The sequence below is a fragment of the Polypterus senegalus genome, chromosome 5, assembly GCF_016835505.1.
Source record: "Polypterus senegalus isolate Bchr_013 chromosome 5, ASM1683550v1, whole genome shotgun sequence".
Classification (NCBI taxonomy): Eukaryota; Metazoa; Chordata; class Cladistia; order Polypteriformes; family Polypteridae; genus Polypterus; species Polypterus senegalus.
The window spans coordinates 184,691,293-184,712,279 of NC_053158.1; the positions used below are offsets into that span (position 1 = coordinate 184,691,293).

The window sequence follows — 20,987 nt, forward strand, 5'->3', positions numbered from 1 at the left end:
GTTGTCAGTTATAATCATCAAAATTAAAAAAAAATAACCATTTGAAATACATCAGTCTGTGTGTAATGAATGAATCTAATATACAAGTTTCACTTTGTGAATGGAGTAACTGAAATAAATCGACTTTGTCATGATATTCTAATTTTATGACCTGCACCTGTAAACTGTTCTGTTTGTTAAGAATGTAAGATTTGATTAATGAGACCATATAAAATATCTTTATGTTAAAACTCTGTTGCAATAATTTTTAGGTTACTTTTTACAAATGCTTATATTTTAATGAATAAATATTCTGAATAATTTTTCTTAATTCATGTCCATCAGTAATTCATCAGTTATTATGATATGTCTGAAGTACTCATTTAAAGGTGAATTACCTTTCTTTATGTATCTAAGCTGGTCAGTTTTGAGGATCAGTAATTAAAAGGACATTATTAGGTGTCTTGCAGTGGCAGGGCTCTGTATTTCCTTTGAATTATTTTTTCCTTCTATATATTGTGTTATGTTTATTTGCCAATTTTGTGTTGGTTGTTGAATTCATAAACTCACTGGCTTAGGCTCTTGAAAATATGTAATTCTTAATTCAGTTCCTGTTTACCTCCTCCAGCCATCACTGTTTCCCTCTTAAACATATGGACTACTAGGGGGCTTTGCCCCTGCTCACTTCGCTCGCCAACTAGCCTCTTTCGATTCTGCTGCTCGCATATGGGGATGCGGATGTACAATTTAAACAGATTGTTATTTTCATGGGAATTGTTACATGTGCATAACAGAGCTAACTATTTTACATTACAGCTAGTAATTAACCATATTAAAAAATAGTAAAATGCAATCATTTGAAAGTAAATTATGTTTCATGTTGCGTTAGAGTTATTCATTGCATAATACGATTTTGTTCTGTTTGTCTTTGAAATTAACATGCAAATACTTTTTAAATTTAAACTTTTACTGTAAAACTTTTAATTACATTTAATTTTTCGTCAATATCGTATAGAATTTTGATTCTATGTTTGCACTTTCAACGTGACAATGCAACGTATAACTGCCCATGATTGAATTTCGTTTCTTTCTCTCTATTAGACGACTTTTTCAAATGTTTGGCTCTGAGATTTGTTGTCTTTGTAATAGCCATTCTAACAGGAAACTGCTAACCTTTTAATACGAATGGCATATCAAGATCTCCTTTGTTATCTAATGTTATCTGCAGAAGATATACTACATTACCTTTCTTGGATACATCCTTCTTTCTACAGTAATTTGTGCGGTGGAAGACTGGACAGTGTTAAAGGTTGCAGATATTTTTCGGGACGATCACCACCAACTCTTTCAGCATAGTCTATTGATACGCAGTTAACCAATTTGCTGTGTAACTGATTGTCATTTTTGGTGTTAATTTCTTTGACTTTGTTTCTCGGTGCTAGGATTGCCCATGTACTCATTTTTTCTGTTGATAACCGATCATGATGAAATTCTTTAATAAGATTTGGACATAATATGTCTTTTTTATGTGGGAACTTGAAGTGAGGAAAATGTCAAAATTTATAAGAGCTGAGAGTGCAGGAACTGTGTCTGTCAAAAGCATTCACACGAATGAGAGGTTGAGAGTACCATGTGCATGGTGGAATATGATTGAGAGGAGGGTGGGTCTTGAAAAAACTGTGAGGGAAAAGTGCAGGAAAATGTGGTGCCTTGAGTTATAAAGATATGAAGCTAGGGAGTTGTGATGTCATCCAGAATCCTGGAAGTATTTTCAATAGTTTATTTGAAAGTGGCATGAACCATTAGTATTAAAATAGCCTTCTCTCATCTTGGTCAGGTGAGCTTGGGCTCAGATGACAGGGAAGGAGGAAGGTAGGAAGGAAGACCAGAAAGGTGGAGACCTGTGCTGTGCAATAGTGGAAAAAGAGCAGGGAGAGCTGTTAACATGTGGGTATTTAGAGACTTTGTGTGTTTAGGTCAGCCATGAGGGCATAATTGGTGTTATTTTAGCCCTTTGTTTAGTTGCAATCTCCTGCTACAATTATTCCTCCTGTCTGTTATCAGTAAACCCCATTTATGTTCTTACTTTGATCACTTAAGTATGAATTTGCACTATCCAAAGTGTGCATGTTATTTCATGTAGGCAGTTATATTTCAGGTGGAGTTCAGCTCTCTGTGTTTTTTTACAAGTAATTCATACTGTAAGTATAGATATGCTGTTTATGTACACATTTAAGTATTTCCATACTCTCATAGTAATGCCCAGCATTTGTGCTGCTTTTCTAAGGAAGATCCTGTGCTGCTTAACCTTATATCTTTCATGGTACGTTAACCCAGGGCTTCAGCCTTGCTCTTCAAGTTCACCAGTAGCTGCTGTTGGATTTCTTTCATACTAATTAATTTTCCTGAGATAGATTTTGATTAAAGTCTGGAGAGGTACATATCTGAGCATATTATAAAAGAAACCTATTTCATTTTTTGTATTATTTGTTTTCATATGAATTGTATTTAGCCCTTTTTATAGAGGTAGATTATTACCTTGTCGAAGCAATGTGCAGCTATGTAGATGGTATTTCTGCATCTTGGGTTTTTTTTTTTAAATTAAAAAGAAAGAAGAAACTATATAGAAAACACATCACAGTCTTCTCAGAATAAACTGGGAGTAAACCACATGATGATTGCCATGTTAATGGAGTTCTAAATCAATGACACTGTCCTGTCATTGGTGAGATTCTTAATAATATATCCCAGGAATTTAAAGAAGATTTTCATTTTTAATTTCACTTTTAACAGAACATTTTTTCCACACCTTTCCCATTTTTTTCTTCATTATAATTATGTACTGTTTTCTTGTTAGATACTTCCTCTCTTTTTTTTTTTATAAACAAAACAACTTAACAAAAACACACTTGCTAATAGTGTAATTTTTTTTTTACCAAAAGTAGATTATTCAGCATCATGTGATTGTTTTCAGTTTTTGTTGTGAAAAAAGTAATAGGCATAAATATGAATTAAGTATATAAATAAATAAAAAAAAAGAAAAGAAAAATAGTCACTGGGAGAGCATGGGGGCTCATAAGGTTACTGGAAAGGGGTGTGTGGCAAAAGTACCAAGGTCCAAGTTTTTAGAGTCCTGATGCTCCCTGGTGCTCCTTGTTTTGCTATATGGTTGCAAGACATGGATGCTATTTAGTGACCTGATACATAGACTGGACTCCTTCGATGCTGTACATTACCTGCATTGTGAGGGAGCATCAGTTACAGCAGTACAGCCATGTGGTGTGATTCTCCAAAGGTGATGCGGCTCGCAGGTTCGTCTATTGTTGAGGACCTGAATGGCTGGACCAGGCCAAGGTGATGCTCACATAACACCTGGTTGTGGCAGATAGATGGTCATTTATGGAGGGTGGGATCCCAAACTGTTTTGTTGTGTGGTGGGTGTGGCAACGTGCAGTACCAGTGCATGCTCTCCAACCTGACCTGACTGTAAAATATGCCGTCGGGTAAATATCAGTTCCCAATTCAGGTGTCTTCTGTTCATTGATTCCACCAAGAGTCTAGATCTGTGAACCCACTGCTGAGACTTTTGCAGTTTTGTATTTCTGCCTGTTGTTTCTTTGTCATTTTCATAACTAAGATATTCTTGCCTTGCTGCTCATACTGCCAGGACTGTTAGTTAAGCAGTTTGGCAGATTTAGAATACACTTCTCAAATTTGGCATAATATAAAAGCTGATAAAGATATATTATTTTATGTACATATAACTACAATAAACAGAATGCAATGAATTTTCAGATTGGGAGAAAATTTATATTTAATTATAGATTGACATCCAAGTACAATTTTCAGATTGGGAGAAAATATATATGTAATTATTGATTGACATCCAAGTACAGTCGACCCTTGACCTACGACCGGCCTGACATGCGTACAACTTGACTTCCGACCAAAATTTTTGTTTTGATTTACGACCAACATCTTGCGTTACGACCCGAATGCGGTCACATGTATCCACTTGTACGATTGTAAACAAACAGCCGAGGCGTTAAGTAGCGTCATTCGGAGCCCAGATACATGTGTTTGTGGACGTAATTTCGGTCAGTGCAGTGATTTCTCTATATATATATATATATATATATATATAATTCACTAAGACCGTTGCAAGCAAGACGCATAATTGCTAAGGAAGGAAGAGAAGGTAACGAAAGTAAAGAAAGTGATTGTTAAGGGATGTTAGCTAGCGGGCTGGCGCGGCACATGATGATGTTAAGTACTTTTTTGAGTGCTTTGAGTAACTGAAAAAAAGCACTATATAAATGTAATGAATTATTACTATTATTATTAAGTAAGTGTTGCTGTGAAAGGTTCGGAGCGCATTATGGGTATTTCCATTATTTCTTATGGGAAAAATAGTTACAACCAGCCCTCGCGAACGAATTGAGTTCGTAAGTCAAGGGTCCACTGTACATAGTTTTTTTTAAAGTTAAAATAAAATTAATTGCTATATAATGAGTAGTTTAAATAAAACTCCTTAAGTAATTAGTTAAATAATCCTCTTATCAAATTACATTCAATCTGCAGACTGTTCATATAAATTTTGTTTATAATCTTTTGTAAACTCTGTTGCAAGAAGTATCAACTATAATATGTGATCTTACTTTATTCGTAGTTTTTTCATAATGCTATGTTGTATTTCTTTTAAGATTTGACTGGTAATTCTGTAATTTTTTTTCTTTTTCTTTGTACTGATGCCAAATCATTGTTTTATGCCATCATTTTTTAGTTCATTCTCTTATCATGTGCTTTTCCAGTTGCAACCCCATACTGCTAAAAACAGAGCATAGTTAAACACAAAAGACATGCATTAAAAATTAAACCTTTTGTCACCCCAACCTTTTTCAAACAGTCCCATTCCAGTTCAGAGGCTCAGGGGGTTTGAGCAAGGCATGGTCTATCTTGGAAGGGATTTGTATTCACTAACTCCAGGGTAAACTATATGACATGTTCATTTTTGAGCTGTGGAATGATGAAAAGCCCATGTAGGTATGCCAAGAATATTTTCTTTCTTAATTTTTTAAAAATATTAATACATTTCAATACCAGTAAGTTTAATGTCATGAATGCTACTCTGATTACTGCTGTTCTATTTCAGCAAAACACCTGGCCTCACTACGGGCATTACACAGTGTGTCACCATACCTTCTGTCATCTCTATTTTTGTTATAAATTAAGATGTGGGGCTTTACACTACAAACCAGATTCCAAAAAAGTTGGGACACTATACAAATCGTGAATAAAAACTGAATGCAATGATGTGGAGGTGCCAACTTCTAATATTTTATTCAGAATAGAACATAAATAACGGAACAAAAGTTTAAACTGAGAAAATGTATCATTTTAAGGGAAAAATATGTTGATTCAGAAATTCATGGTGTCAACAAATCCCAAAAAAGTTGGGACAAGGCCATTTTCACCACTGTGTGGCATCTCCCCTTCTTCTTACAACACTCAACAGACGTCTGGGGACCGAGGAGACCAGTTTCTCAAGTTTAGAAATAGGAATGCTCTTCCATTCTTGTCTAATACAGGCCTCTAACTGTTCAATCGTCTTGGGCCTTCTTTGTCGCACTTTCCTCTTTATGATGCGCCAAATGTTCTCTATAGGTGAAAGATCTGGACTGCAGACTGGCCATTTCAGTACCCGGATCTTTCTCCTACGCAGCCATGATGTTGTGATTGATGCAGAATGTGGTCTGGCATTATCTTGTTGAAAAATGCAGGGTCTTCCCTGAAAGAGATGACGTCTGGATGGGAGCATATGTTGTTCTAGAACCTGAAAATATTTTTCTGCATTGATGGTGCCTTTCCAGACATGCAAGCTGCCCATGCCACACGCGCTCATGCAACCCCATACCATCAGAGATGCAGGCTTCTGAACTGAGCGTTGATAACAACTTGGGTTGTCCTTGTCCTCTTTGGTCCGGCGTCCCAGATTTCCAAAAAGAACTTCGAATCGTGACTCGTCTGACCACAGAACAGTCTTCCATTTTGCCACACTCCATTTTAAATGATCCCTGGCCCAGTGACAACGCCTGAGCTTGTGGATCTTGCTTAGAATGGTTTCTGGAAGTATTCCTGAGCCCATTCTGTGATTTCCTTTACAGTAGCATTCCTGGTTGTGGTGCAGTGTCGTTTAAGGGCCCGAAGATCACGGGCATCCAGTATGGTTTTACGGCCTTGACCCTTACGCACAGAGATTGTTCCAGATTCTCTGAATCTTCGGATGATGTTATGCACAGTTGATGATGATAGATGCAAAGTCTTTGCAATTTTTCCCTGGGTAACACCTTTCTGATATTGCTCCACTATCTTTCTGCGCAACATTGAGGGAATTGGTGATCCTCTACCCATCTTGGCTTCTGAGAGACACTGCCACTCTGAGAAGCTCTTTTTATACATCATGTTGCCAATTGACCTAATTAGTGTTTATTGGTCTTCCAGCTCTTCGTTATGCTCAAATTTACTTTTTCCAGCCTCTTATTGCTACTTGTCCCAACTTTTTTGGGATTTGTTGACACCGTGAAATTTTGAATCAACATATTTTTCCTTTAAAATGATACATTTACTCGGATTAAACGTTTGATCTGTCATCTACGTTCTATTACAAATAAAATATTGACATTTGCCATCTCCACATCATTGCATTCAGTTTTTATTCACAATTTGTTTAGTGTCCCAACTTTTTTGGAATCCGGTTTGTACATGATTCTGCAATATAAGGCTAGTCCATGTCTCTCTTCTTACCCCTTATACAACACTTGTTTCCTCTTTCGTTGAAACATTTGTGTAAATGGCCAAATTGACAAAATTGGTCAAAAAATGACTCAGGTGCCGCCGCGAGTGGCAACCTTTCCAGCAGCTCTGTGTACGACTTTATTTTTCTACCTTTTTCTCTTGTGTCTTTCCCCTTGGGATTAATAAAGTATATATCTATCTATCTACACTACACACTTTTAATGATGCTGGCACCTCCCTGTTCTCCACCCTCATTAAATTGAATTGAATTTCTCCTTTTAATGTAGCTTCATTGATTGGTCCCTATCTTAGTGTATCGCGCTGTCTCTCTCATGTCTGAAAGCACTTATGTTTGTACATTTCTTCCATGTACTATATTTTCATGTTTTGCGTTAAATGGATGGATAGATGTACCACCTTAAGCTAAGATGATTTTGATGTAGCAAGTGCTGTATATTTCAGTCAGGCTTTAAGCAGATCAGCTACAGTGTTTCAGCTGCTGCTCGCCACACTAATTGCCCGCAACCATGTGCCCTTCCCAGGTCTATTTCATGTGAGCGCTAATTTAATTAGAAAGCACCCATTTCTGTTAATTTACCAGAGAAGTGTTTAGACCTTTCAATTCTTTGCTTCTCCCTGCATCTCTCTTAGAGTGGGAACAGATGTTCACTGCTCAGCGGATGAACATTTAGGGGTTTGTAAATGGCTCCACTCCGCCTTGTTTAGGAGAGAAAGGAGGATTTTATAGCAGCAAACGACCCTTTCTGTAAACATTTTACAGCTCTCTGCTCGCTCAAGCGGCGATTAAAACCGTAGAAACTCGGCAGGAAAGCAAATTTGCCACCATACGGCCATCATTTTATTGTCATATTTCACAGTCGTAACGTTAATGGAGGATACTCTGCACTGGTTTTTAACAGCTCCACTGAGCATGCTTAACAGCAAAGAAGGCTTATTTTACTGTGTCACTGGAGTAGATTTCTGTGTGGGGGGCCACTGAATGGTGTTACAACATTAATTTATAACTTTTCCACTCGTATGTCTGGAGTAGGGTCTTTATTTTTGTCAGCTGTACGAGTCAGTCATGCAGATTTATCTACTGGCACTGTGGTGATAGCGTAGTAATCTGTGCAAATATGTCTGTACAGACGACTTAGGAAAAGTGTAGGCTTTACATTATCAGTATATGTCCATGGAGAACTAGATTTTTATTTTAATGACTTGCAAGTTTCCTGGTTCAAGTATTTCTTCCACAATTTTCAGCAACACAGGATATTTGTTTTTAACATGCACCACAGGGTCTCTGAGTAGCAGCTGTTTTGTTTCAAATGGAGTATATTTGCGTTATAATGTCAATAGCACTATTAGCACAGATTTCAACACGAGCTGGTACAGCATAATGTAAAGTGTGAGACATGTCTTAAAGTAAATAAGAGACTGCGCCAAGGAGATTTAAATCTACCACCTTGACTGGTCAATATTTTACTCTGATGCTGGTGCGCAATTCAGATAGTACATTTTATTTATAAAATAGTGGAAATAAGATATTCTGTAGGTCTAAGCATTTTAAATTTTAAAGTAAATGTTTGGTTTATTTGTTGGAAGACTGCTAGAAAATTCTTACCTATTTTAAAAATACAGAAGGATATAAAAAATGCAAGGACATTAACAGCATACTGATGGTTTGTAAGTCAGGAAGCCAACTTAGTTAACCAAGCTAGGTTTTCTGTTTTCCTAAAAAGACTGAATAGGTGTATAATATTAGACAGATTTTTATTTGTTGTAGTAATCAGTAATGGTTTATTATTTATAATCAGGTCTAGTTATTTAACATGATATGTAGTACTTTTGAAGGACTCCTTTGCACTAAGCTGCTTCAGCACACTTTTTAGCCTGTTATAACTGAAGACACTTATGGTATTTTGATTTTGAGCATATGAACATGACAGTTTGCTAAAAATCCCATAATGAAGGCAATTTCAGAAAATTACAAGGAACTAAAGTATATTTAATTAATTGCTTCAATATTGTTTTAAAATTGCCTACTCTGCAAGCAAAAATGTTGATGTCTTAGAGACTCTGCTTTCTGTTACTTTCTCAGAAATTATGACAAAACATGGACTTGTTCTTTTCAATGACTCTGTTTTCATTCTCTATAAGGATGTTTGTTGATTCCTGTCTTTTACGCTATTAATATTATGTGATCTCTGGCAAATATAAATAGAATGCTCACATCTTTTTCTGTTTTAATTAGTAAAATTTCTGATGTTCACTTCAGAGCATTTTGAGACTTAGATGATGAGAAGTCAGTGTGATGTACAATCTGCTTGCCCCTGCTGAATGTTTGGGCCTAAACTTAGTTACCTAGGAGATCCTAGTAAATATTAGTGGATTACAGTCTTTCTGTCTGTGTGGGTTTGATTGTCAGCTCTGAGTTAGATGTGTGCACGTACAGTATATGCATATGTGTGTCCCCTGGAATAAAGTGACATTATATCAAAGGCTGGTTTCTGTCTTATGCACAGTTTTACTAGAAGAGAGCTTTGGCATCATCCAACTCAGATCTGACCTAAACAGTTTTTTGAGAATAGAAGAAAAATTACATTTTTATGCCCCATATAAAAAGCATATAACATGAAGTATGGGATGTACTGTTATCTGCATGAAAATTACACATATCATTTCAGTAGCCGAGTTAGTCCTGACTTGAAATTTTACCCTTGGCATTATGTGTGAGCGTGTGACATGTATACTTGACCTCAGGACACTGAAGAATTGATGATGGCAATGCTTATGTTTTAGCTTCTCTGATGCCCATATTTTAAACTTCTTATTAATCTAATGCATCACATACTGTATTGTTCACCTCATGCTGACAAAATTTAGCATATTTTTTAAAAGTTCACTTTTGATAGCAAAAATGTATAATGACCATTCATAACATAGCATTCTGAAAGGCAAAAAAGTGTTTTTTTGTTTTGTAAAATATTTTTAAATGAAAATGTGATTGAAAAAGTTTGAAATGTTTAATTAGGAACAACTAGATTTGTGTGCACTAATTGGGAGGTCTGTAAGCATATATTATAGCTGAACTAGAAACCATAACTATCTGCTGTAATGGCTCAGAGCTTCAGCACCATAAACAGCTCCTGCAAAACAGTCAGGCTTCACATTTGTGCACTCTTTCGGCAGGCAATGTGCAGAAGAGCACTGGTATTAAGAGAACAATAGTGCAGTAGAGTATGCTTCTGTTCAATATGGTACTACCATGTGTAGGTAATTTTAATGTAAATAAAAGTATAAATATGGTAACCATAGATAGATAGATGGATGAACTTTATTTGTCCCCAAGGGGAAATTAGAACTTTACAGAAGCATGAGTGAGAGAAGTAGAAATACATGAATAATAAAACAAAAAATGTCTGCCTCGCAGGCAGTAAGGTGGACAAATTCACTGTGTCTCAAAGTCTAGATCACACTTTTTGGCTTTAATTGTAATGTGCTTAAATCCCCTTCATAAGTCTCCGGACCCTCTCCTGCTTTTACCACTCTGCCTGATTATATCAGATGGAAACTGTCCTGCATTAAATAGCATCCAAAATACACTTGACTGTTCCAGGTACTATGGCATTTGTTTATTGTGGAGAACTAGCTTAGTGACTTGCCATAACATGTAAAAGTTCATCCAGCTTATTTAAAAGTGATAGATCGTTCCACATTTATGGCCACAAAGCAGTTCTGAGTCTTTTCCACATTGCATATATCTTTGTTCCATATTCTTTCCATCTTTGGATGAGCTGCTTCTGTGATAAGTTGCAGCAGTCAGCAGTGATCACAGAGCTATGAGCTGAGTAGGGGAACATCCAATGTCATAGACATAGGTAGCCATCAGATTCTTCTGAACCTCTTCGTTCACGCTGTTATAACTTTCAAGGTCACAGCTCATCCAAAAAGCAGTTGTTACAGGCTGACCACTCGAGTCTTCATCTATAATGACAGCAGCATATCTTTAATTTAAAAATTCTTTTAAGATTAACAGTAACAAGCCAGAAGCCACATCTTAACATTATCATCAATAATAATTGTATAAATTGTATAATAATTTTTTATAAAAGAAATAGTAAATGGTCCCTGAAATAGAAGAGAAGGAGAGAGCTCCTGTAAAAGGCTGCCACTTGCGTGGCGCCTGGGAATAGCCTTGAAAGTTGTATTAATTCATTACTTCTTTTTAATAATAATACATTTTATTTATATAGCACCTTTCCCATGCTCAAGGCGCTTATTTCCAAATTTAATAAGACCACTTTAGCCATAGGTAGCCAAGACCTAAACTAGCAGCATCAGATAGATAGATAGATAGATAGATAGATACTTTATTAATCCCAAGGGGAAATTCACATAATCCAGCAGCAGTATACTGATACAAAGAAACAATATTAAATTAAATAGTAATAAAAATGAAAACAAGAAGCAGCCTTGTTTCACACGTCATTCATCACAGGGCACCTTCAGTCTTGCCAAACTATTTTCGAGTCACTAGCTAATTTAGCGTGCATGTTTTTGAAAGTGGGTAAAAAAAATAGAAATACTGAGGGGCAAAAAGAGATGGACACTGGTGTACCAACAACTCTACATAATATAATTCAGTTTAGTTTATTATTATGTAGCACTTTTTTAAAATAAAGCTCTGGTCCAGTGCTTGGGCCAAGTTTAGAACCAAGGAATTTACCTGAAAGGTGGGTGCATTAGTTTTGCGTCCGAACATAAACACTAATTTGTTCATTATTAATTATGGATGTGTGTTTTTCGTAGTATAAGTAGAAAGGTTTGGTTCCATTTTCTATGAAATTCTGTCCAGGATTCCTGACTAATGAAATATTAAAAACATTTCTTGTGGAACAATAATGAATATTACAGTACAGAGTTTGGCTATAAAGTGCCTTGACCATGATGAAGGAACTAAATTATGATTACTTTTAATCAGTGTAAAGTATCTCAGTTATGACATTTTTTGACCCTGAAAAAAGTTTCAAGTTCCCCATGGCCTAACGTTAGTGCATCCGCATGTGAATATATACTACATTTTTATGGCTGCACAGCCGAATTTAAGATGCATCCATTTGGTAAGTCCCTTTTATATTACATGGTCACAGATTGAGCAAGAGCATGGAAGAACTTAGCCCTAGATGAAGCAACAGTCCATCGCAGATCACACACACACACTTCAATCCTGTCAGCCTAAGTGTGTGTCTTTAAGTGTAGGATCATTCTATTTGACTTTCAGATAATGAATGGAACTGATAGTTCAGCTAAAAAGTGTATATAAGCCACACAAAATCTGTATAAAATGTAATCAGGCCAAGGTCCAAATTGTGAACTCTGTCAGCGGATGCCTGTCTCCTTGAGTCCTACATGAGAGTGCTCTATACTTAAGCCATTTTGTCTTAAGATTTTGATGAGTCTTTCAAATTACTTTGTATCTAAAATCACTCCCAACTCCATACCAGCAATATTTTCAGATAACTTTATCTAATGACGGCACTAGACTACACAACTTCAAGACACCATATCATACTTAGAAGACTGGAGTTGAGAATATCCGATGAAACAATTTGATTTTGCAGGGGATGATGTCTTACCTGACTCCCTTTTGAATTCTCACCATAGTTTTAAATTTACAGTACAAGGTATTGTGGGCTTACTGCATTTTGAACGCTAATTACCTTGTTGCCTGAGAGCACCACTGGTTGAACAAATGTTTTCTTGGTATGTTGAATTCAACCACAATCTCATTTTTCCTTTTTCCATTGTGTCATAGAACGACAAATGTGAGACAGTGGACAGACAAGTTTCTCTTAAGTTTGTACTATCCAAAACACCAGCTTTCTTACTTGCTTGTGGTTTCACTGCATTCATTGTACTTCCAGCTGAGCACGCATTGGTGTCAGCTTTCACACACATGGGGTCTCACCCCAGTGACTCAAGATAAAATCATATGTGCTTGATTTTGTGATATCTGATTGCTGAGTCCTAGGACTGTGAATCACTGGAAATATCACACTACACAACTGTCCACAGCTGGTTAAGATTATGTAAATGAAGAAATAATACTAGCCTGATGGAAAATTCTGTTGTGGTTTCCTAAACTGCATTGCTTGTGCAAAGACTGTTTGTTTAAATAAAAGAATTGTAAGAATCTTAATTTACCTCACATAAGATTATGGGAAAGTGATGTCATATGTTATCTTTAACTGGAATTGTTTTCTCTGAGGAACACTTCAAGGACATTTTTTTGGTGTAACTGTAGTTAGAAGAGCTCTCTAGGTGTTTGTCTTTTTCTGTTTTTTAAATATGTCTGTGTCTGTGTATACAGTGACATGCAAAAGTATTCAATGCCCTTGAAAGTCATCATAATTGTATGCATGACCAAAGATTTGTACAACCTATTTATCCATTCATTAGTTTTAATGTGAAGTCTTATGCTGCCACAGTTTATTTCCAAAGTCAAAATAAACCATTTTCTGTAGATATTTTACTGAAGAAGTGAAACTCAAAGTTAGTGTTTACATAAAGTATTTAAACCCTACACATTGATTCTTTGTCAAGAATTGTTTTTCTCCAGTTAACAGCTTTAATTCACTTGGGGTAAGTATGTACCAGTTTTTCATATTGTTCAGGAGTGATTTTTCCCCATTCGTCTTGGCAGAATTGATAGAGATCCACATGGTTTGTGGGATGGCACCTCTCTGGACAGCAGTTTTCAAACAGTGCCATTGATTCTCAGTAGAGTTAAGATTAGGGCTTTGACTTGGCCATTCCAAAACATTCATCTTTCTGTTTTTGAGCCATTCCAGTGTCGCTTTGGCCTAAAGCTTAGGGTCACTGTCAAGTTGAAAGATGAATCTTCTCCCATGCTGTAGGTTAATGGTAGACTGGAACAAGTTCTCCTACATTATTGTGTGGTTTTTGTGTCCATCCATTGCCCCTTCAACTCTGACATGATTCCCAGTCCCAGCACATGAAAAGCATCCTCATTGCCTGATGCTGCCACCACCATATTTCACTGTAGGTCTGGTGTTTCTTAAAGGTTTTGGCAATGTTATGCCACACATAATTCTTTGAAATCTGGCAAAAAATTTCTGTTTTTGTCTCATCTGGTCATAACACCTTCTCCCACATGTTAACTGTGTCTTTCTCTTGCTTTATAGAAAATGCCGTACATGCTTTATGTGGACCTTCTTAAGGAATAGCTTCTTTCTGTCTAACCTAACTATGGACCCCTGCACCTTCACTCCAGTTTCAGCCAAACAGCATTGCAGACTTCTGAGAGTGACAGTTAGATTTTTAGTAGCCTCTCTCATCAGTCGATATCTTGCTCTGATGTTTAGTTTTGAGGGACGGCCTGCTCCAGTAAGAGTCTGGGTGCTGTGTTTAACCTTACGCCTTCTGATGATGGATCCAACAATGCTTAACAGGACATTCAAACTCCTCCAACTATTTCCTGCCTTGTGCATTTCAGTGACATCAGCAGAATGCTCTTTTGTCTTCATTTTTGCAGTGATTGTCCAAGAAAGACTATGGCCCTTACAAAAATGGCTTTTTATAACCAGAGAGATATAAAGGATTCACAAGTAGTGCAGAATTATGTTTAATTATAGTCAAATGACTTTCACCTTTGTGTCATTTGTTATGAATTTGTCATTTGTGTAGACCTGGAGCTTCCAAAGCACAGAGGTTTAAATACTTATGCAAACACTATCTTTTTGAGTTTTTCTTCTTCAGTTAAACAGACATTCATAAAAAGTAGAATTAATCACATTTGTCTTTTTTCATTTAGCCGTCTGATATGGCAGAGAGAATTGTGCATTTTGTATAAATTCAGAAATAAAAATGTAAAAGTTCAGCAATCAAAGTAACAAGTCCAAAGTAATGCAAGCTATGATTTCTCATTTTCAGTGTTTTGGGGTCAGTGATTTACCAATGAGCACATTAGTGGATCTGACACTGAAGTAACTGCAGCCTTTCAGCATTCATATCCTGGGGTGTCTGATCCTCATTGTTCTCATTAATAGGATACAATTGGGGGAGCAAACTACACAAAAAAAATCAAGTGAATAGGAAAACAAAAGTATAAAGTATTTAAAGTTATTGCAAAAATACTTCTATTTGTAAGTGTCTTATAAATGTAAAAATCTAACTGGCATGATTTTCTGAATGTGGAATGAAAGAAAAGGAAAAAAGCCCAGCTAATTAAAGCAGATGAACTCGAGGTCAGATGACTTGCTGATTGTGAAGCTGGATAGAACAAAAACCTGTAGCTGCAGGGGGTCCCCGAACTGAGGTTTAGCACTGCTGCTCTGTGGGTTAACCTATGAGGGCAGTCCTGAAAATACTCTCTAAATTTCAGTTTTCAGCAGCAGGTAAGGACTAACTAGTCAATCAGATTCCATTGTTTTTCTTTGTATTGTCCCCTTATGGTATTTCACAGTATGTTCTAGTAAAAAGAAAAAAAAAATGCTTTTCATGATAATTAAAAAGTAGAGGGTTCAGCTGACATGAAATGCTTAAAAAAAATTTAAATATATATTAAAAAAAAAACAATGTATGTAATGATAGTAAAAAAAAAAATCTTCATTTGCGTTATTTAGAATTGTTTTATTAGCCAAGTGAGTGACATCCCCATACAACTGATCTATTTGAGAAAATAATGTATAAATAATTTACTAACATTTTTAAATATTATTTAATTAGTTGCCATTAAATGATATAGGTAACATCAACATTTACTCAAAGTTGATAATCTGCTCTCATTAACAATCGATTTCATGATCAAGTCAAACAGCTCACATGTTTTGAAAGGAGGTACTTTTACGCCTTTGATGACATAAAGGGAACCCATATATTCCCAAAAATGTTCTATGTAATAATATCTCCCTGAAGCAGGGGCCTGAGTTGCCTCGAAAGTTTGCATATTGTAATCTTTTTAGTTAGCCAATAAAAGGTGTATTTTTGCTTGACTTCTCACTATATTCACAATGGCTAACATGGTACAACACCCTACTACTACAAAAATGTTCAAGAAACAATACCACATTTTAAAGTAGTACAATAATTTATTTATAGTTTTCAATTAGGTGCAACATTTAGATGAACAACAAATGAATGTCCAGGTAAAGTAGGTAAAGTAAAAAATCTTCATGTTCAGATTACTTAATAATTGATAAAGACATGAGGTATTGATACAATGCAAGTAAAACTTTCACATTTTGTTCCCATGTAGGATTAATACCTTTACTACAGAAAAGTGCAATTGTCACATAAGCATATCTATGCTGAATGAACATATAAGGAAACACTTATTTTATCAAATGTGTAGCTGATTATCACGCCACTCATGATTTCAATTATTTCTAAATCTTGGCGGTGCCTGCAGTGTATATTTTTGAGTTACCTTTGCATGTATTGTAAACCCTATAAGTAACCAGCTTATCAAGGCTTCTAAGAATGAAATTAACAAAGACCAGACCTGACACGTTTTTACTGGCATAACAGAATGTAAGCGGTTAGTCCTGTTAAACCAGGCAGGTTTTAAAGATAAATGCTGACTGACAGACTGTCGTCTTTCGCAAGTTTTATAAAAGGTGCTGTTTTAGAAATAAAAGGTGCAAACGTGGTGAGAAAGCAGGTAATAATATAGCTCTATTATGCTCAAGAGCGAAGTAGCATTGTTAACTTAATTATGAGTTCAAGGACTTGCTTTAACAATTACAGGAATGCTTGGAGACACAGTCCATCCCAATAAATCTGGGAAGGATATAAACTCATTAAGTGTACATACATCCATACCAGGCCAATTAAAATTTGTCACGTAACTTAATGTGGTGAAAACTGAAATAGCATTAGTAACAAGGAAAAATTGCAAATGTCAAATAGACAGTGTCCAAGTCAAGATTGAAGCTCAGGTGTTTGGAGCCATGAAGCAGCAGTGCTAAATTCTGCATCACCAGTGTATTAATGTATCAAGCATGACAGAGAGAAAGAGTCTGTTTTGTTTAGTCTAATAGAATAATATAAATTGTAAGCAACAATATGATGAACAATGCTCTGTGAAAAAGCTGATATGTTTAATTGTTAAAGATCTTGTGCATTAAAACTGCCAATGAGGTGTTCTCATTTAAGTTCACTTTGCCGCATAATGATTCTGCTAACTTAAATGTCGTTCTGATTCATTCTTTCTAATATCTGTTCAGTCTAAATTCTGTTGTGACTTACTGGACAGGCACAGCCAATTGTAAATTTTCACTATCACAGAAATGAGCTCTTGTAACAGAATTAGTAAAGCTAATCCAGCAGATATCTTCTAGCTACATTTTAAAATCTTACACTTGTAGACAATGCTAGAAAATAAGGAGTAGTGCATTATAGATGAAGCATAAAACATTTCTTAACTCAGATGATAGTGGTAGATGATAGTGGAACTGTCATTTTGTAATAATCTTTAACTACTTGCCCTACCACTGTTTTAAGAAGAGCAACTAGATGAGGAGTCAAGTACAACTCAGAGGATTAAATGTGACAGTTGGATTGAATGTAAACCTCCATAAGATAGTTGATAGTCTCTGTGAAGCCTCTGATATTTTATGGCTTCTTCTAAAATTGTCAAAAAGAAGTCCACTGATAAAGGGAACCCATAAATTCCCAACAATGTTCAAGAAACAAAAACCCTTGTTGTAAAAACTTGCAGCAGTTCCCTTTTAGTCACCTTCAAAATACTTGAGATGCATACATTGAAGTGCTGAGGCATTTACAGTAAAGCATCAGAAGAATTCTCTGGAGAAATGGTGCACCCAAAAACTTGATTTTACACAGTGATAACACACCTGCACAACTCGAATGTTTGACCAAACAATTTGCCTATTGCTTTGCATTACCCTTTATTCGCCAGATCTTGCACCCTATCATTTGTTTTTCTTCCTGAAATTAAAATTGAGACTAACAGGATGAAGATTGACTACCATGGGGAAAAAAATCCAGAAAGAAAACACAGGAGGCTATGAACATGGTAACAAAAGGACGAGTACAGCAAGTATATTATATCTCAGCAAACATATTTTGAAGGTGACTAAAAAAGAATTGCTCTAAGCTTTATCTTTTTTTTTATTTAACAATTTTATGAAATTTTGGATCCCCCTCATACTTACATTATGATACTTGCAGTTTGTGAATGTTAATTAGTCTCCAGTTTAACTACTAAGTGCTTTCCAGTTTTTTAATGACTAATGCATGTGCTTCTCTGAGCAAATGCCAGCGTTCTCCCAGTCTGCCTTCCACATGGTTCTTGTTTGACTGCCAGTATCTGTCTTTCCCAGCTTCATGTAGTGTAAATGGGGGATGGAGGGTGTGGTGGGAGAAAGAGAGAGATGCACTATGATGTGAAATCTAAAAAGACACGTTTCTTTTGGTTGCCAAACATTAATGGAAACTGCCTAAATCATGCATTGCGAGTAGTTGCTTAACCGTGATTATAAAAATTTAACACTTTATACTCCCTTGGAGTTTGCAGCATTGTGATCGAAGGCTGGATGTTGACGGAGTAGAAGGGGTTACGAAGATGAGAGCTCTTACACATTCAAGAGTGCCAGTAGTCAAAAGCAACAAACAGCACTTGCTAACCATTGAGCTTGGCTGAACATTCTCTTTCAATATGATCACATCTCTTTTTTCCTATCCAGGACACCACCCCATGCTGCTGTTGGTGTGGCTTGTCAATCATTTCTTCAGTGTCCATCAGTTGCATAAAGCATGCTTGCAGAGCAGTTGTGAGCATGTAACTTGGCATAAAATGTATAATTATCAATGAATAAAAAAACGTGTTGACTAATTTTCTATGAAATCACTGAATTTCAATCAAGTTTGTCAAGGCATTTTTGAGTTTTTGTGTTATATATTAGTTTCTCTATTGTTATGGGGAGTTTGTACACGTACAACTCGGTTTAAAACCAAAAAGTTCACCAAACTATTGCCTCGGTTCACGACCACACACTCCGTATACGAACAAGCCAGTTTCCCTTTAGGTTTGTACATGTTCAGTCTATCCCTGTGCTTTTCCTGTGCAGAGAGAGAGAGCGAGAGAGACACACACACAAGCGCTGCAGGCTCGTGAAAGAGACACACGCACACACGAAAGAGAGAGAGAGAGAGGGAAGGCTGGACACATAAAGTAGAACAGGCTTGTTTTTGTTTTCAGTTCTGTTTACAGCGATCGGTTCATAGCGTGCATTGTGGCGATGTTACTTTTCTTGGTGGTTTATTAAATTATGGATTTTTCAAATGTTAATTTTTTTCCCTGTGCTTAAAACACATTAAAAAAAAAAGGGTTTTTAACGAGCGGTTCCTAGCACTATAGCACGAACTATTGCAGTGTTAGTTTTCTCTGTTGTTCAAGGTTTTCTCAGTGTTATTCAATGTTTTTAGATTTAGTTTACCATTACGCTGTGCATTCTATGGTGTACTTAACTATATTTGTGCATAAAAACTAAAAAAATATATATTTACATACAGTTCGTACGGTCTGGAATGGATTAATTGTATTTACATTCAATCCTATGGTGGAAATTGTTTCAGTTTACGACCAGAGTTTTGGAACGAATTATGGTCGTAAACCGAGGTTCCACTGTAATGTTAAATATTAATGTATTGAAATTTCCTTTCTTAGCAGATACCTATTGCCCTAGCTGAACCATCCTGCCAAATTTCAGTATTTTATCTAAACAGGAAATAATGGTTTTTGTTGATGAGTATGTTACCTTAGCATTTTATATATATGTTACAGGCCAAACTCAATTTTAGGACAAGGTAGTTTACACTAGGACTAACCAGTTTGCCAAAGCTGATAGGATGAAACTAGTGTGAACTAGATTATCCTGAAATCAATGTGGATCTCCCAGAGCAAACCAATTTGGCCTAGTCTAAACTAGTTTGGCCTGCAGTCGCAGTTTCCTAGGCCAAACTGATTCATTCTATCACGCTCTGGACAAACTGGCTTGGCCTAGTGTAAATTAAAATTGGGTTTGGCTGGTAACATATTAGTGTAAACTAGTTTTTCCTAAAATTGAGTTTGGCTTGTTTTTTATATTTATATATATATATATATATATATATATATATATATATATATATATATATATATGTAACAGTGGTATTTCCTAGGAACATCTGAGTACTGGGGTGTTTTCCGAACAAAGATTTTTAGTGAAGCAGTATTTAGTTGTATGAAATTCAAATGTGAAAAACTGGCTGTGCAAAAATTTGGGTCCCCTTTAAATGCATGTAACTGCTCAATACTGATTACTTGCAACACCAAATTGGTTGGATTAGCTCGTTAGTCCTTGAATTTCATAGACAGGTGTGACCAATCATGAGAAAAGGTATTTAAGGTGGTTAATTACAAGTTGTGCTTCCCTTTGACTCTCCTCTGCGGAGTGACAGACAGCATGGGATCCTCAAGGCAACTCTCAAAGGTCTAAAAACAAAGATTGTTGAGTCTCATGGTTTAGGGGAAGGCTACAAAAACTATCTCAGAGGGTTAAACTGTCAGTTTCAACTGTAAGGAATGGAATCAGGAAATGGAAGGCCACGGGCACAGTTGCTGTTAAACCCAGCAGGTTTGGCAGGCCAAGAAAAATACAGGAGCGGCATATGAGCAGGATTGTGAGCATGGTTACAGACAATCCACAGAACACCTCTAAAAACCTGCAGGAGCATCTTGTTGCAGATGGTGTATCTGTACATCGTTCTACAATTCAGCACAATTTGCACAAAGAACATCTGTATGGCAGGGTGATGAGAAAGAAGCCCTTTCTGCACTCACGCCACAAACAGAGTCGCTTGTTGTATGCAAATGCTCATTTAGACAAGCCAGATTCATTTTGGAACAAAATGCTTTTCTCTGATGAGACAAAAATTGAGTTATTTAGTCACAATTAAAAGGGTTTAGCATGATGGTAGAAAAACACCACATTCCAAGAAAAACACCTGCTGCCTCCTGTCAAATTTGATGGAGGTTCCATCATGCTGTGTGGCTCGTTCAGGGACTGGGGCCCTTGTTAAAGTTGAGGGTCAGATGAATTCAACCCAATATCAATAAATTCTTCAGGATAATGTTCAAGCATCAGTCACAAAGTTGAAGTTACGCAGGGGTTGGATATTCCAAC

General features: G+C 36.3%; 1 protein-coding gene across 2 annotated transcripts in view; it reads left to right on the top strand.

Moving 5' to 3' along the window:
* The window catches only part of zc3h3 (zinc finger CCCH-type containing 3), a 243,221-nt gene that overhangs the window by 216,787 nt on the left and 5,447 nt on the right, over positions 1–20,987 (top strand). Inside the window, exon 12 of one of the 2 annotated variants that reach the window (XM_039753747.1) lies at positions 13,983–14,481. The exons of the other annotated variant lie outside the window; for it this stretch is intronic. Within the exon in view, the coding sequence (XP_039609681.1) occupies positions 13,983–14,017 (35 nt within the window). The 3' untranslated portion in view covers positions 14,018–14,481. Of the gene's footprint in view, positions 1–13,982; positions 14,482–20,987 lie in introns of those variants that run through there. 2 annotated transcript variants of the gene reach the window in all.